Here is a 17,949-nt window from a genome sequence, read left to right on the forward strand (position 1 = left end):
AAGTATTATTTTGTCAATTTAGTTTTGATTTCATTTTTTGCGTTAAATTTAGCTTTCACTGCTTTAAAAAGAGTTGAATTTAATCAACTTTTCAAAAACATTAAATTACTGATTTAAAAAAAAACACTAACTAAAATGTTAAATTTTTAAACATGACAGTTCGCATGGCAATTCATGTGCACTGCATGCTATTTTTTAAAATTTATGAACTTTTTTTTATAATTTTTTGAATTCGATTTTTTTTTAAAGTATTTATTGACATAGCATATAAGACAAATAATGTCATGTCAGTATGAACTACACATGACTATCGTGCAGATTGTTACGCCAACATCTTTAAAATTTCAATACTTTAATAAATATTTCCATAAAAAAAAGGAAATATATCTCTTTTTATAAAATTAATAGCCAAATAAAAAAATAAATAAATATTGAGAACTAAATTTATTATTACATGAAAACAAGGGCGAAACTAGGGGGCTAGCAAGGGCCTCGACCCCCCTAAAATAATTTTTTTTCATTTAGACCCTTTAAAATTTTTAAATTTTAAATTAGTAAAGGTAAAATTACGCTCTAACCCCCTAAAAAATAAAAAAATAGACTTAATCCTTTAAATTTTTAAAAGATATAGACTATTAAAATAATAAAATTATATTTTTACTATCGTAAAAATTACAATTTAATTTCCACCCTAACAAATTACAATTTAAAAAGTTTCGCCTATGAAAAGATTATCCAAAAGTAGCCCCCTAATGAAGAAGGTTAGAAAAAGTAAATCACAACCCTTTAATGAAATGATAGTGAGACATCGAATGTGTTGTTCACAATGAATTATGATGATAGAGAGATGCTTCAAACAAAAGATACACATGTATCAAGTTTTGTCTCCGAGTACCATGGCCATAGTTTATAATTTAAGCAAATTTTTCACATCCTTGACTATGTAGCCATTCAATCCTACAATAGCAATCGTTGGAGAGAGATAAGTGAAAGAGTTAATAGGTTAATTAGCTTGTAATTTTCAAGTTTTCTAATTATTAATACCGTATCAATCGTATCATTTGTTCTATAGCGTTAAATGTTTACTCTAATCGAATATAAAATATAATTGAAACACGTGTATCAAATTGTAAAATATTAATATATTATTTGGTATCCAAGCTTGATTTTAATATTCAAATTGGTATATGAGTTTTTTGTTACGATTTGGTACCTAAGTTTGACTTCAATATTCAATTTGGCACCAAATCAAACGAGATCGCATGACACAATGAATATATAACACATGCGCTCTAGTAAAAAAACATAAGTACTTAATTGGAACAAAAAAAGCTCAACTACCAAATTGAACACTGAAGTTAAACTCAGGTGCTTAATTGGGACAATAAAAAACACATGTACCAACTTGAATATTGAAGCTAAAATCAAGTACCAAATTAAACATTAAAACCAAACTTAGATACCAATTAATATATTAACCCAATTGTAAACATATTTGTAGCTTATCCCACGAATAACTTGGATCAATTTAGAATTTATGATTGCTTTGTGGCCCATTGGAGAAGTACGAAACTGAACATTGAAGTCAAACTTAGGTGCTTAATCGAGAATAAAAAACTCAAATACAAAATTGAAAAAAAAAACATGTACTAATTTGAATATTGAAGCCACGCTCAAGTACCAATTTGGAATAAAAAAAGTTCACGAATTAAATTAAACATTGAAACTAAACTCGGGTAACAAATAATATACTAGCCCAACTGAACAACATGTGTAGCTTATCATACGAATAACTTAGATCCAGATCGTTAAAATAATCGTTGATAACATTTAGATGGACTATTTCTTTTATTTTTATTTTTAGAAAATTAAATCCAACTTCTCCGTACAATAAGTACAATACGTATTTGCACTTTAATCCGTGTCAAATTTGGAGCTACCATTTTATGTTCAAGTTAATAGTTAAATTGATAGAAAGAACTTATTGATATAATATTGATACTTTAAATATTCAATTATAATGTTTTTAAAGTTCGGGATCAATTTAGAATTTAGAGCAAATTCAAGGACTAACTTGTAAATGATTGCTTTTGTGGCCCATTGGATAAAACTTATATCCAATGGATCCATCCACTATATTCTAAAGCTAGTCCAATGTTTTCCAAAACTTAAAATGAAAGAACCCCCAAAACCCTAAACCATTTTCCCAAAAAAAAACAAACCTCAAAACTTCAAACAAGGAAAGATGGCTACTTACAGTGGAGGCCGATTCAAGCAGTTCTTGAAGAAATACGGGAAAGTGGCACTCGGTGTTCATTTCACGGTCTCCGGAGTTTCAATCACCGGCCTTTATGTTGCCATCAAGAACAACGTTGACGTTGAATCTTTGTTCGACAAATTACATCTCCCAGGCTTTTCCAATGATCAAAAGAACCAAAATCCACCACCACAATCGACGGAATCAGATGGGTTTTTGATTGAAGAACCGATCGGGGAGAAATCAACGGCGGTGGTCGGTGAGAAGCAGAGAAATCGGACGGCTGAGCTTGCTGCTTCTACCGGTGGAGCACTTGCATTGGCTGTGATTTGTAACAAGGCGTTGATCCCTGTTAGGGTTCCGATCACCGTCGCGCTTACGCCTCCGATCGCAAGGTTTTTGGCTAAGAGGAGGATAATTAAGAATAGTGTATGATTTTTTACAACGAATTTGCAGTAATTATTTACTTGGAAATCATTAGAATAGTACTGTGATTCTTCTGTTGGTTGATTCATGAATTTATTGTTATACTTGAATCATTTGAGAGCAAATAGTATTAGATAATAAGCTCGGAAAGGCAAATGCAGACTTGAACTGACAATACTACTAGGATTTGTGGCACAATGCTTGAATTTGCCCTTTCAATCTCGAACTCTCTTTTGCTTGTTTAATTGTTTATCTCGGTAAATCAACATTTTGTTAAAAATTTTATTCATTTCTGTCATACAAAATTAGTGCATCTTGTTGATAGAATGATCAAATTATTCTTTGATGTGATGTTCAGAGATTAAATTATTCATATTTTTAATAGATGAAGTAAGATGCAATTCAATAGGTTTTACATACTTTGTTGTGGTAAATGCAATCTTAGAAGAGTTCTTTGAAAGGCCTAAGATAACATATAGTGGTTAATGAATTTTAAATCGAACTGATAGTTGAATCAATTAAGTTATTAGTATTGTTAAAATTAGTGTAGTTGATGAATAATTAAATAGAGACACGTGGAATGTAACAGGTAACTCATGGTGATGTATTAATTTTGATCTAATGTGTAAGAACTAATTTATCAGTTTTTAACAGGTAACTCATGGTGATGTATTAATTTTGATCTAACATATAAGAACTAATTTGTCGCTTTTTTAACAGGTAACTCATGGTGATGTATTATTTTTATCTAACTTATAAGAATTAATTTGTCAATTTTTAGATAGAGAAAATAAAGTGCAATCCGACTACTAATACAAGGGTTATGCTTTTACGGCTTTTACATTTTAATTAGCACAAAATCAACTCTCATTTATAAATTAAAATGTTAATGATTTATTTTGATACGATAAATAAGTTTATTATTACTCATTCTGTCTCAATTCAGTGAAAAAGTTTTGAACTTCCACCCTAATTATTTTGTATACTTTAATTAAATTTTTAAAAGTTATGGTTAAAAGTTATTTAATTTTTTTATAAATGTTAATTTTAAATAAAAGAGAAATTAATTAAATTCAAATTAAATAGAGCCAAGATAAAAGTATCATAGAATTTACTTTTACTTTTATATTAAAAATTCAACCATTTTACTATTAAAATTGATCTCTATATCGTTAACACGAAATATACATGACACGCCGTATGTCACTATCGAGTTATTTCATCAGTTACACTAATTTTTAACAGTACAAATAGATAAAAAATTTAATAGATAAGATCGATTTACTCTTTAATTTAATATATAAGGGCCAAATTTTTATTTTTATCAAATAAAATCTAATCTAACTTTTAATAGGATTTTCATAATTTAGAATTGAAATAAAAGCTCTTGAACTAGGCGGACCGCCCGGTTGTTTAATGTTTCAAAACCTATAATTTCAACGGTACAGATGAAGTGCCATACTGTACGTAACCTACACTCGAGAACACTCTAAAATTTCTTCTCCAATTAACGCTACGCTACCAACTTAAGACTACTTCTCACCCATCTTCCTCTCTGAGATTACCGCCGGAGCGAAAATCCGAGAGGAAGAAATGATCGTGTGCGTTGCCGTCGTTGGCCATCAGGTACAACCTCGGATCTCCACCGTTCTTTCTTTCACACATCTCAAATCGTTCTTCTTCTCTTCTCTCTCTCTCTCTCTCTCTTTTTTTTTGCCCTTTTAACTGATGATCTGTTTTTGATATATGCTGAGGGGATAAACAGAACAATCCTCTCTACATACAGAGCTTCACTGACGCCGATGATGCTTTGAAACTCCACCATATCGTACATTGCTCCCTCGATGTCGTCGACGAACGAGGTAATACTAAATTTTACTTTAATCTAAGGATTTACTTTACTTCTTTTTTTTCTTTTCTTTTTTTTCACTTAGTTGAGATACTAGGATCTGGATCAGGCATCTTTAGGGCAAAATCTTTTGAAAATTTTGAATTGGTTAAAATATGCCATAAGTACTTATACTGTTAGTAAATTTGGAATTTGTTTCCGGTACTTTTATTTCTAGGAATTTAGTACCTCTTCTTTTCAGATTTCAAAATTCAGCTCCAACTCTTAACACTGTTAACAAAAAAAAATCTAAGTTGAATTTTGAAATCCGGAAAGTAGAGGGTTTAAATTCCTGGAAATAAAAGTATAGGGACTAAATTCCAAATTTGTGTAGAGTATAGGGACCTGTGACATATTTTAAGCTTTTGAAATTTATAAGTTCTAATTTTCAATGAAAGTTTCGTTTATGTTTATTTCAAATTTATAGATTTTGATCATCTGATGTTGGATTATACATCGTGTGTAAATATATTTGTAGTGAACAATCCAAAAAAATCAGGACCGACATTGAATGAGACCTTTCTGGGATTACTTTATCCTACTGAGAATTATAAAGTGTAAGAAGTTACTAATTATATTTTGTTTTTCATTTGATTTGAAATTCTTATGTTGTTATTTGTAAGTATTGCAATGTGTAAGCTTGTGTATTTTTGTGTTGGATGCAGTTATGGTTATTTGACCAACACAAAGGTGAAGTTCATTTTAGTGACTACGGATTTAGACGTTAGAGATGCCGATGTTAGAAATGTAAGTATTATTGTACCTTGCATTGAATTGTATTATAAGTCTATGAATTTATGATTTCCATTTTGATCCTTAATTCAATGGAGATTAACAATGTTGATTTACGGTAATGGCGTTGTTTCTTCTGTAAATTTTAGGCCCTAGATGAAATGTGTAGAGAAAGCATGCATGAACTAGTGTTGGCATTATCTCGGTAATGGATGGATCTGTAGCGGAGTTTGTTCTATTTAATGTTTACTCGAGACTCTGCCTAAGCTTTAGCCACTACTAAAGACAGATTACTAAGCTTTAGCCCTTACCTCGGAAGTAATTTAAGGTTATACTCTATAGTTTTTGGATGATGACAATCTATGGAAGTAATTGCGAGTAAATTCTCATGATATATTTCTATATATAATGTTTGCTGGTTGATCATGAGACTTCGATAGGGACTTAAGGGGTTAGTTTTGCTTATATAGAAACTCTGGGAAATTTTGATGGTTGTTTCTGCTGAAATCATACCTATTTCAGCCATTTTATTTGTTGATTTCCGAGCTTGTGATTTTTTTGCTCCGTTGTAGATTTTCCTATGCAGAATTCTGCTAGGTGGTTGAGTTTCCTTGTAGCTCTTTAGCCACTACCAATTATGGATCACTAAGCTTTAGCCCTTACCTCGAAGTAATTTAAGGCTATACTATATAGTCTTGGATGATGACAATCTATGGAAGTAATTGTGAGTAAATTCTCATGATGTATTTCTATATATAATGTTTGCTGGTAGATCATGAGACTTCAATAGGACTTAGGAGTTAGACTTTCTTATAAAGAAACTCTGGGAAAATTTGATGGTTGTTTCTGCTGAAATCAAACATATTTCAGCCATTTTATTTGTTGATTTCGTAGCTTGTGATTTTTTGCTCTGTTGTCGATTATTTTCCTACGCAGAATTATGTTAGGTGGTTGAGATTCATTGTAGAACTATAGGTTTGACTGTGCCATGCCCTCTTGTTGGATGATACGGTGGTTCCTAACCAATGTTTTTGGAACTGGACTGGTGGTCGAACCGGTCCGACCGGTTCGATTAAAAAATTATTAAAAATTCAAAAAAATTAAAAAACCCCAGTTCAATTGCTGGTCCAACCAGTTATTAGCCTGTTCAACTAGTCCATACTGGTTTCGGTACCATTCTTTGGACTGGTACCTGGCTAGCTGATCCAGTCTGGTTCAAACATCATTGTTCCTAACTAGTCGCACGCACACATTTTCTAAGCATAAAATTGAGATGATTGTTTAAGTGTTTTGCTGGTAATTCGGATCTATACTTTGAATGGTTGTTGAACATGTTATCGTGTCATCTGACTAGTTCTTGTGAATATATAGTTTTTCAGGAGGTTCCATGCTGCATATGTTGATGCTGTCTCGAACCCATTTCATGTTCCGGGTAAAAAGATTACATCCAGGACTTTTGCAGATAGAGTGAGCACCATTGTCCAGTCATTTGGTCTTAGTTCAGCTGTGTGATTCTGGTTTGTGTTAAAGTCCCTTGAATAGCTTTAATTTAACTAGCAAGTTCTGTTAATTTTTATATGCACCCTTTTCCTGCCTCACTTAGGAGTTTGAACATACTTTAGTATCAGTTCGAGATTTTTTCCTTTCTTCATTTTTAAATATCCTTGTTCTATATTTTGTCTTATAGAAATTATTTTCTTCCGATTCGTATAAAATTCTTCAATAATTCCAATAAAATGCATGTCATGATGAAGGGTGAATGAATTTGAGAGGTCCCTATATTATAGGGACCTGGTTAAATCAGTCCCACTATTAATTGGATTAATTTAGTCCTTGAACTATTAAAAGAATAAAATAAGACCAAATTGGAATAAAGTTAACATTTATTGTTTAATAGAATTAATATTTTGAAGCTTTTATGGTTCTATAAATGATTTTTTATTTTTTGAAATTGAATTGCGATTGAAATAATAATAATTTTCAAGACATTTTTAGTAGAGTAAATGTTAACTCTGTTACTGTTTGGACTTATTTGATTCTTTTTAATAGTATAGGGACTAAATTGATTCATTTAATAATGGGACTAATTTAATCCAGTCCTATAGTACAGGGACCTCCTAGATACTTTAACCCGTGATGTAGTCGATAAACCGACTTTTGCATATCATTGAGTTAAAACTCATCGTTGTCGTCCTCCCCAATGTGCTTTGCTAGCTCTTGCTCTTGTTGTCGTCTTTCTCTTCTCTCCTCGGCACTTTCTTTTTTTCCTTGTGTTTGGTCGGAACTGAGGCCTCGTTATTCATATTGAGGCAGAAAGCAATCCTAGAGTTGAATGCCATTTGAGGCTCAGTTGTAGAGTAGATATATCCTGTCTCCTTTGACACAATGCATCCATTTGTATGATCCAATGTCGCATTGATAACGCCATCTCTGATGGCCTTGGCTACTATACTCTCGGCATTGGCAACAGTTTCCAATCTAAGCTTGTTGGCAACGTCATCGAGTGAGATGTGAGAATACGTGATACTTATGTTGCGTACCCGGTATGCTGTAGCCTAACAGTTATGGGTCCAGTCCGAACTGAAAATGCTCGGGAACTTCTCCGCAATCGATTTGAAGAGCTCCAAGTCCCTGATGCGTACGGCCTGAAAATACAATCCATTATTTGTGTTCTCAAAACTAGTAAACCCTACACTTCAGAACACCCAAAAGCCCCACAGAAATAATTGGTTGATGAAACTATCCTAAGATTGGCCTTGCAAAATATCAAGACCATTCTCATTTCTCTAAAAATTATTCTTTGCCCAATAAAAATGTTGACATTTTTTAAGTCAAATGTTACCATTTAAAATATTTCAATTAATTAAATTTTAAAAAAGTATAAATTTGAAAACTATCTTATTGAAAGTTTTTATAATATAGTAATAAAATGTCTTACGATTAAAAAATAAATGCAAGGGTATGTGAAATAATACGCGTTGAAACAAGTTTATCTTCTTATATTAGTGTTGGAAAAAGATTATATATAGTTTTAAGTATGGTATAAAATAAACCTAAAATACCAATATTTCAAATAATTATACATTGATACTAATGAGAACTTGCCTCGAGTCTTGAGTACTCAAGATTAAAGCCCATCACGTGGAGTATAATGTGCGGTTACCACAGGTTTTAGTCTAACAAATTTATGATGTAAACATTATCCATTTGTAATAATGCAATACTTATAGTTATTCGGACTTGTATTTATACTTTAATTGTATTGTACTTATTACAATTAAAAAAAATAACAATACATTGATACTTAATAACTTCCAACTAAACAAAGGCAAAAGGCAGCCACTAGTACATTAACCAAACATGGGAATATAAAATTAGTAGAAACAGTACCCATCTAATTCCAAATATTTTTTTAATTTCCCCATACAAGTCCCAACCTGCTGATGTATCTCAGTAATATATATATGTGTGAGCACGCGCGCGCGCGCGTATGACATAGATATATATATTTCAAAGGGGAATTAGACCCTCTTGATTTCAACAGTTTAGGTTTACTAAACATCATTCAATTATCAGTTACTATCTGGAAACTTTGCCTCGTAGGTTTGTGGTATCTGCAAACCACAATGTATTTTTATTTCGGGAATAAAAAGAGAGATGAAATTTAAAGCTAAAAAAGGAAATTATTTACCATGTATGTTGCCGTGATCATTTTTCCGGCGAACCATCTTCCATGTAAGTTCCGTTGCGCATTTATTGCGCCTTGCGCATCTTCAAATCGTAAGTATACAAAACCAGCACTATTCCTGTTCAAGGAAGGAATGAAGGTTTTCAGAGGTCAAAATAAGCAGCGTCCCAGGACTTGAATGAACTTTGAGATTTAATCTCTATACTTAAAAACGTTAAAAATTAAATTCTATTAGTTTTTCGATTTAAATAATCCTAGTTCAATCATTAACACTATTTTTCATCAAATTTTGTTATCAATACACTCATGCAACTATTTCAATTTCAGAAGCAAATCATTATGAACTCAATAAACATTCCTGATAGGAAGTAAATTTTGACACTAATGATGTCAATGACCAGACCGACATTTTTAAATCGAAAAAGAGGATTTTATTTTTAACTTTTTAAGTACAATGACTAAATCTCAAACTTTGCCATGCAAATTTAATCGCATATAAACATTCTAGAAATGAGATTTAGTGTGTATAGCAGCAGCAGGTCTAATTAGGAATTACCTGTCCACATAAATATGCTTCAATTTTCCGAATTTTGAACATTCTTCTTGAACATCTTCTTTGATATCCAAATCAAAATCGGGTTCAGTCTGTCACAAGAATATTACATGATTAGACAAATGAAGAAAAAGAACTCTACACACTAGCTATGACACCAACCTCGAGACTTGGATCAAACATATTCTTCAATAATAGGCATTCGCTAGGGGTTCCAATTATGTCGATAGCAGGGATGCCATTAGTAGGGATTTGTAGACCACCTGGAAGCCCAGGAATAGTAGGCATAGAAGCCTGTATGGTAGGAGAAACTAGGGGTTGCGCCGAAGGTGCAGCACCGAGGCCAGTGTTATTAACAGGCATGCCTACAGAGCCAGTAATACTACAAATAAAGGAGAGATAAGTTTGTCAGCAAGATGACTCGTAAATAAAACAACTACAGGATTGATAGAGGCAAACCTTGAGGCAGTGCCACTGCGGTCCAACTTTGCCATGAGAAGTGCTCGAGATGATGAATTCAAGGACTGAAAATCATTAAATTTTGTCAGATTCCTAAACAAGTCAGGGGAAAAATGTATGGGAAAATGAACCAAAATCGTTAAATACAGATAAAGCTAGCAAATCGACGACAAATATGAGACATCCAAAGGGCATTCCCTACGATTTTAGCATTGGTTGGATATCATTCTTGAGACAGCCAAAAGGGATATTCTTGTGTAAATGAAAATGTATGACAGTCTGAGGATGATTGTGTGAGCGTACATCTTAATAAGCATTGTCAACATTGGACTATGTTCTAAAGGTGGGATCGACAGAAACCATTCTTAGCCATCTGACACCTCTTTAGATGTGGGGGGAAGAGATAAAAGAGAATAAATAATACTCACCAAGCCACCTTCATCATCATCAAGATCATCAGCATTTGTCCCAACATCTTGCAATGGACCTTGATCAGTAACAGTTGAAACCTAAACAGAAGGAAAAAGGAAAATACATATATAACTAAAAACTCTCATTCTTAAGGCTGTCTGGTGGCAGGGGAAAAAATCCATAACTGTATTTAGGTCTAATCCTCTACTCGTCCCTGTACTCATCGCAACTTTGAAATTTAATCCCTCTACTTAAGAATGTGTAAATTTAGTACATGTAATTGTTTGATTTAAAAATTTCCATCCTTAATGAAGGTGTTAAATATTGCTGTTAGAGTTTGAATACCAGCAATTGACATTGCCACATACAGAATGATTTGGACAGTTTAATGTCCAATTGGACCATTGAAATAATAGAACTTCATTCGGCTTTGTTTATATATGCATCTATCTAAGAAGCTGAGAAAGCTAGAGAAGAAATCAATGACAAGTTATTGCAAGGATTGGTTATTTTTGTACATCCAGCCAAACCAAGGGAACCAAAACCACAGATATCAGAATTGAGGTCTTCAGGAACTGGTTTTAGAACAAACAGAACTTTTAGATTGCGTGGTGGTGCAGTTTAACAAAGATGGTCCCATGGAAGGTTTATTTAAATGCTTCAGAAGAAAGAAGTTGAATTAATGATTCATTCATTCAGAATGAGTAACCCTGTTAGCCTCTTTGTACTAAATTAAATTGCCCTAAAGTTTTGATTCTTTAAACTATCAACTCAACCAGTGGTTTCTAATTAATGAGATTCCATGGAGCATTCCCACAAACTTCATGAAGATAGCTAGTGAACTACTACAGTGGCTTGCAACTTTAACTAGAGGCCATGGCAGATTGCTTGAAGCCCAACCCCTTAGGTTTGATTTGGGGATTTTTAGTTTGCAACTTAGGGTTCAATTTGAGGTTGGACGGAGTTCAATTTGGGATTAGATTTCAGTCGGATTTTGATTGGATTCCAAAGGGATTTGTGGTTTGATCTCAGTAGGGTTTGCACCTTAGGATTGATTTGGTGACTTTTGGTTTCCGCAACCAGTATGGCAGGGTTTTGGGATTTTTTAATGTAACTTTTTTTTTTAAGTTGTAAATTTTTATTTTTATATGGATGGCCAATGTAGCTATCTGTATTATTTGGATGTTAAACTATCCAAGTCCTACCCAATGTGGCAATGTCAATACCACGTACTACATTACTGAACAGCAATATGTAACAGTCATTAATTGGACAAATTATTAAATCAAACAAGTACTAACTTTACACGTTTTTAAGTAGAGGGACTAATTTGCAAAGTTGTATTTAAGGTCCATGTAACAGCAGCTAAAAGAAAAGGCAAAAGGCAAAAGAATATAAAAGGTTGGATGTTTATAGAGTTATGGTCAATTTAGTTCAAAGTTGATGGTTCAAAAGAGGTAGGAACCTTAAAGATTTATAGTTCAAATGAAACTAATGGCGTCGTCAACGCCTGGTTACCTTGATTACTCGACCTCCAATCTCCAGTTGTCCATTCAAATTCAATGCATTCTTAGCATCTTCCAGTCGGGCAAACTGCAAGAAGAACAATAATTTGATTACCTTCCCAGAACAGACACTATTAAGCACATCGGAAATAAGGCCATCTCCAATTTAAGAATAGCCTAAGCAATTACAAACAGGTCCAAAAATTCGCTAAAGAAAAATCACAATAAATTTCTCACATTTCTTCACATGGTATTACCTGGACAAAACCAAAACCTTTAGAATGACCAGTTTCATCAAGGGGCAACTGAACCAGCTCCACAGTACCAAAAGATTCAAAAACCTGAGCATTTTATACAAGATGGAAATGAGCAATATCAGTCCAGAAAAACCATAGGTGATCCCAAGGAAGTATCGTATAGTTATAGTACTTCAATATGAGGATTAGAGAGAAAATGGAATTTAAAACCTATAAAAGATCACCAAGAGCAACTACATTAACCAAAAATATCTCTAGAATAAGCAAACTAGCTAACCTTACATTAAAGAAATCATCTGAAAAAGCATATTTAAGAATTCATTCCATATTGCTTACCAACCTACTTGATCACTCCAACCCCAATGAATGGTAATAGTTATTTTGGTCAAATAGATGCAAATGAATGTAAAACGTAAAATCTAAAATCTCATCAGAAAGGGCCGGGGGGGGGGGTGTTGAGTTAAATTGTAAAAACTGGTCATGAACAACTTGGCAAAGAAACAAGAAAAGGGACATTAGTTCAGTTTATCTCAAGTCTTTTGAGATGGGCATTTTCTCCCCAAGTCAATGTTGCAACCAAGTCTTCACCATATTTAAGGGTTTCAGTTTTCCATAGCTAACTACTTTGAAGCTCACAAGTTATTGCAAGGCATCTAATGCCATCTCCTTGATTAGAAATTCTAAGACACATGAATGCCATGCCTTGATTTTGCCCTATTGTATCTTTTTGAATATTTCCTCCATAAATCTTTCATTTGAACTCATCTTCAGTTAGATCAGCATGCTATCCAGTTCCTAAATAAAGATTCCAGATTACAACCCAAAACCTGAGTAATTAAAAATTAAGAGCATCCAAAACCAATAATTAGGATCCTATCTCAAACACTGAAGTGTACACTACTACACTCCCTACAACCTTACCTGACGAAGTTGATCTTCTGTAATGTTGAAATGTAGGTTGCCAACATACAACCTTCTCGCTCCACCAGCATGTGAACCTATCTGTCCAGCTGCCACAGATGTAGTTGACTGAGCAAGATTCTTTTCAGCTTCTGATGGTTTCACCATCACTGGTTGACCAAGAAGAGGCTGGCCAGAGAGTGCTATTGCCATAGGGACTGACATCACATCATAGAACTCAACGTACCTGCATAGCCAAGTAAGCAAGAGATGTTTGAAACACAAACGCATAAATATTTTTTAATAACAATAAAGAAGGCTTTCACTACGCAACAACAAAGTGGCACCTAAAACTTGCAAGTTAGTCATTAAGGTTTAGTATTATATACTTACGCAAATCCCTTCGAACGTCTTGAATTTCGATCCATTATGAGGCGAACATCTCGTACCTGAACATTGTGATTAACAAGCAGGCAAGGAAAGGAAAACACAAAATCCATCATGGAGATACACTAACTTGTCAGTATATTTATCTGTATTTGTCTAAGCCTGTAATTATTCAAGTTTACTGCTGAAAGAATCTGGGCATTTAACATTTATAATTAAAACTTTTGTTTAAAACAAAATCAACTGATTCTTTATAATCATCATTCTATGACTTAAACGTGATTTAAATAGTTTCAATCAGATTCCACATTGAAAGATCAGTAAACCAGTTTAAATATAAGATCAAAAGCAATTGGAATGCATGAATTATGACAATAAAATAATTGACTCCAGCTCCATGGAAACTAATAACTACGGAGAATTTCAGCACTACCTTCCGGCAATTAAGATCAATTTATATATCCTTCGTACATATTACAATTACTGACAAATCCCTCAAGACATGAATAAAATGGTAATTAAATGAAAATGAGTTTTGTAACATAGAAAGTTAAGAAATTTGGAGATGGGACAATGAAGTTAAAAATAGAGATCACCTTGCCAGCCCTAGAGAAGAACTCATAAATATCTCTTTCACTAGCCTTCAAGGTTATCTGTCAGGAATTGTTTACAAAATTTCACATCAGCGTAGACAAGGAAAACCACCAGGGCCACAAAATATGAGAACGATCAATACCTGATAAGCAAATACAGTTCTCTGATCCCTTTCTGGATCAACCTCAGCCTCTCCCCCATCTTCCTTTTTGTCTCTGTACCTCCTGGGAGGAGTAAAAACACAAAAAAGAAAGCCGTTCAATTGTTGAAGAGGAACTAGTCACAAGTTACAAAAATGCTCAAGAAATGGTGAAAATGAGTGGGAAAGAGCAAAGTGTTTCTGCTTCTCGAAAGTAAAGAAATATCTCAAACCTATGTTTCATGCAATCACTGCCAAAAAAATAACAAAAACAGAATAGGAAAAAATCCAGAAGGGCATCAATTTTTTCTCTCCAACATGCATAAAAATGCCAAACCCTTGTTACATGGTCCTGCAGGGAACTACACAAAGTCAACATTACTCCTTGACTCTATAACATCAAAATCAAACATAACACAATAGAAGAAAACACTATGGTTACCTAAAACCTAAAACTTCAAGACAACGTTTTAATTAATTATATCCTGCAAAAAGAAAAAGGAAAATAAAAAGGGGTGGCCAATCTGGTTTCCACAGAACATGAAGATGAACTGCTTCTTTAAAGCTTAAGCAAAGCCCATCACAACCTCACCAGCATTTCTGCAACAGAATAGATAAGATTAAGAAGCTCATTTTTCGAAGGAGGATAACGGAAATCATAACATGATATCACTGCCCCAGTCAAAACCTCCAAGATTGGAACTCCTTTCTTGAAATGCAAGCTTTCAAATATAGTCTAGGAAGAAACATTGAAAACCCATGAACTGAGTTTCCAGTGACTGGCCCAATTGCCAGAAAAACCATCTGAGCATTGCTCTAGCACATCTGCGAGTTCCCAGAATCTAATGTTCAATATTCAGAATTTAGAAGACTGAATAAATAGCACAACTATACTAAACTTAAGAGCTGTAGAAAAACTAAAAAACTAATTCAGTTAAAGTATAAAACCCGTAAGACAAGGGAGATTTATACTTCAAGGAAACAGCTGGTAGAGTGTATCAATGGCAGAGAAAAGCTTGATAATCTAGATCTTCTACATGGTTACACATCAAGACGGTTGTGGTGCTGAATGGGTCTGACATATAGCAATGCCAACTTTCAGAGAGATCAAGGGAAGCAGGACACGAAGAACAGAGGGAAAATATCCATATCACATTGGCTCACTAGAACAAGAGAGCTTGCATGGAATGAACTAATAAACTATCTCTTCACACGCCAACAATAACCCATCGCAACATCCATCTACAAATCAATGAAGAAACTTGCTATCCTCTAAGTTTAAATCTCTCAAACATAAACGACTTTCTAACATCAGGGGAAAAGAAGAAGAAAATGCACCTAGTAACCGATTCATTTACATGTCATAATGTCATATACATCATCATCAAATCACCCTATCAATGCACAACTATAAATAATTTACAATTTCAGCCACCCCTATTCCATATTACATTTGCAACTAGGAAAAAAGGTAAATGTAAGTAAAGGTCTCCCCAAGATCCTATTTCTTATTTCTAGGTACTAATTACTACAATCACATAAGCATCAGCTCAATAATAATTTCCTTGATATACCAAAAATTGCAATCAGCATAAGATAGCCAGCCTCAACATCCAGTGGGTGGCATTTTTGACAGTGTGCTACACTAGCATTCTAAAACAAATCCTAGCTAGCTATAATAGTATATGCAATTTTTGACCTTTTCATTGTTATAGATGCAAGAAAATATCTTTTGAATAAATTCAGTCCTAAGAAAATAACACAAAGTCCTTACAAATTTAAGTTCCAAGCAAATGGTTATTGTTAGCCTTTTTCTCACCAATAAGGGATAACTGTTCAAGAAAATAGAGAATGTCAATCTAGGCCTTTTTTAATCAAGATCAGCATGTAAAAAGTACAATCCAAGATGAAGCCATGTTGCATCTGAACCAGTACATATGAGTACTGATTCAATAAAGATCAAAATATACAATACAGAGTACACACTAATATAGGAACAGGTAATCTACCTGTTAAAGTTACTGATAAAATATGAACAACATAAAATAATAATATGTATCAAACTAACATTTATAGTTATGTATTACAGCAATTCTCAAGACAAACATGCACAAAGAAGCCAAAAGCTAAATAAATGGAAGTGATAATAAAATGCACAGATACCTGCTCTCTCGGTCTCGTTCCCTTGGCTCTCTCTCCTTTTCTCTTTCTCTAAACTCCCGGTCACGACTCATCTCTCGTTCTCTTTCTGATTGACTCCTGCTTCTACTTGACCGCTCTCTCTCCCTTTCCCTTCCCCTTTCCCTCTCACGATCATGCTCTTTCCTATCTCGTTCGCGTTCCTTCTCTTTATCTCTCCCATTCCTCTCCCCCTTGTCCCTGTCTTTGACTCTATCTTCTCTGCTACTCCTGTGCCTATCCTTCTCACCATCTCTAGACCGTGACCTGTGACGAGAAGAGCCTCGTTCCTTATGCAGGGCATGATCATACAATGATTCCTCTCGTGATTTTGAACGTTTGGAATGACTTCGATAATCATCATAATCATCGACTCTCTCCTCCCTCTTATGCTTTGAACTCCCACTTCGAATCTTCTCTTCAGACTTAACACTATCAACTCTACCATTACCATCTTCCTTCTTCACCTTTTGATGCTCAGGATTTTCAACCGTCTTTTCTAAATACTCATATTCATCAAAATCCATATTTACTCACTTAAAAGCTGCAATCAACAGACAAAATCCAATAATTTAAACACAATAGGATTACCGAACTGAAACATCAAAGAAACTAATCAACTCAACAACTTTGAGTAGATTAACCTAGAATTCGCTCTAATTCAAAACTAAAACTTAGTTTTCCCATTGAGTAACCACCAAAACCAAAAAAATTAAAAAAAAGCTTATCCAAATCCAAATTCAAAGATTTACTTTCTTGTTCGTCGTAATTTCTTCGCAGTGAAAAAGGAATTTAAAGTTTTGAAAATGAAATTTAAGAAATTACCTTTCGAAACAAAGCTCAACATAAAACGCGACCAATTAGAGATTTTTCTTTTCTTCTTTTTCAAGTATCACTGGCAGTGCTACTTACCGCTAGGGCTCGCTACAGTGTGTGAACTTTAGTAATTCATGGTTAACTCGAATTATCGGATCAAAAAGAGAGCGGGTCAGTTTTCTGGAACCGAGTTTGGATCAGATTTAAATTGGGCTTTTTCTATGAAGGGTGAAAACATTTGAGTAAACTATACCCACTGTCACTAAGTAAATTTATATTTTGATCACTCAACTTCAAAAAGTTATAAAATAGTCACTGAACTATTTAAAAGTTTTTACTTAAGTCACTAAGCTGTTAAAATCGTTGTTATATGACATTTTTCTATTCGCATTATCTACACTAATCGAAAATTCTTTTTCCTCTTCTCTTCTATAGTTCAATTTTTTTTTATGAAATAACTTTGAAGTCACGAATATGTTGATCAAAATCCAAACGGCTTCTTCGTTGATCTCCGACACAAATCGTCAAATCAACTTAGATGTAATGTATGTTCTTTTACTCATTGATAGGCTTTGATCCACTGCACCTATTGTTGAATCATCACTTGGAACTCACTAGTCAAAAAAAAAAAACTTAACAATCTCATAACTCAAATAGAAACTTTCAAATAGTTCAATGATCCAAATGAAAACTTCCGAAAAGTTCAATGACCATTTTTTAATTTTTTTGAAGTTAAGTGATCAAAATGTAAACTTACTA

General features: G+C 33.6%; 3 protein-coding genes across 4 annotated transcripts; 2 read left to right on the forward strand and 1 right to left on the reverse strand.

The window, feature by feature from the left end:
* Positions 1–2,157: 2,157 nt before the first annotated feature.
* Positions 2,158–2,972, forward strand: LOC105795410 (uncharacterized). The gene has a single exon (XM_012625022.2). It carries the CDS (start codon positions 2,246–2,248, stop codon positions 2,690–2,692), a length of 447 nt encoding a protein of 148 aa, XP_012480476.1. The 5' UTR covers positions 2,158–2,245; the 3' UTR covers positions 2,693–2,972.
* Positions 2,973–4,141: 1,169 nt separating this feature from the next.
* LOC105795411 (uncharacterized) lies at positions 4,142–7,018 on the forward strand. The gene is made up of 5 exons (XM_012625023.2): positions 4,142–4,309; positions 4,449–4,545; positions 5,050–5,128; positions 5,237–5,318; positions 6,675–7,018. Exons 1-5 carry the CDS (start codon positions 4,277–4,279, stop codon positions 6,813–6,815), a joined length of 432 nt encoding a protein of 143 aa, XP_012480477.1. The 5' UTR covers positions 4,142–4,276; the 3' UTR covers positions 6,816–7,018.
* A 1,509-nt stretch (positions 7,019–8,527) lies between these two features.
* Positions 8,528–17,364, reverse strand: LOC105795412 (uncharacterized). Of its 2 annotated transcripts, XM_012625024.2 has the most exons (14): positions 17,200–17,364; positions 16,360–16,918; positions 14,200–14,281; positions 14,060–14,116; positions 13,470–13,525; positions 13,098–13,323; positions 12,177–12,260; positions 11,933–12,007; positions 10,432–10,512; positions 10,004–10,068; positions 9,707–9,926; positions 9,548–9,636; positions 8,995–9,109; positions 8,528–8,917 (listed from the first exon to the last, which is right to left on the reverse strand). In XM_012625024.2, the coding sequence occupies exons 2-14, from the start codon at positions 16,899–16,901 to the stop codon at positions 8,876–8,878; spliced, it is 1,734 nt and encodes a 577-aa protein (XP_012480478.1). In that variant the 5' UTR covers positions 16,902–16,918; positions 17,200–17,364; the 3' UTR covers positions 8,528–8,875. The 2 variants fall into 2 exon arrangements, with proteins under 2 accessions (XP_012480478.1, XP_052484717.1); XM_052628757.1 differs by lacking the exons at positions 16,360–16,918; positions 17,200–17,364 and adding an exon at positions 14,430–14,922.
* Positions 17,365–17,949: the final 585 nt, after the last annotated feature.

The sequence above is a fragment of the Gossypium raimondii genome, chromosome 3 (assembly GCF_025698545.1).
Source record: "Gossypium raimondii isolate GPD5lz chromosome 3, ASM2569854v1, whole genome shotgun sequence".
In the NCBI taxonomy this organism is placed as follows: Eukaryota; Viridiplantae; Streptophyta; class Magnoliopsida; order Malvales; family Malvaceae; genus Gossypium; species Gossypium raimondii.

Bases quoted from the DNA above. Each gene is read 5' to 3' on its own strand.
- LOC105795412 (XM_012625024.2), bottom strand. From the start codon at position 16,901: ATGGATTTTGATGAATATGAGTATTTAGAAAAGACGGTTGAAAATCCT. The intron at 12,008-12,176 runs GTAATACCATGT...TTCTTCTTGCAG, and splicing joins AAGGTTTTGGTTTTGTCCAG to TTTGCCCGACTGGAAGATGC. The intron at 10,513-11,932 runs GTAACCAGGCGT...CCTTCTGTTTAG, and splicing joins TTGGAGGTCGAGTAATCAAG to GTTTCAACTGTTACTGATCA.
- LOC105795410 (XM_012625022.2), top strand. From the start codon at position 2,246: ATGGCTACTTACAGTGGAGGCCGATTCAAGCAGTTCTTGAAGAAATAC.
- LOC105795411 (XM_012625023.2), top strand. From the start codon at position 4,277: ATGATCGTGTGCGTTGCCGTCGTTGGCCATCAG. The intron at 4,310-4,448 runs GTACAACCTCGG...GGGGATAAACAG, and splicing joins TTGCCGTCGTTGGCCATCAG to AACAATCCTCTCTACATACA. The intron at 5,319-6,674 runs GTAAGTATTATT...GTGAATATATAG, and splicing joins GAGATGCCGATGTTAGAAAT to TTTTTCAGGAGGTTCCATGC.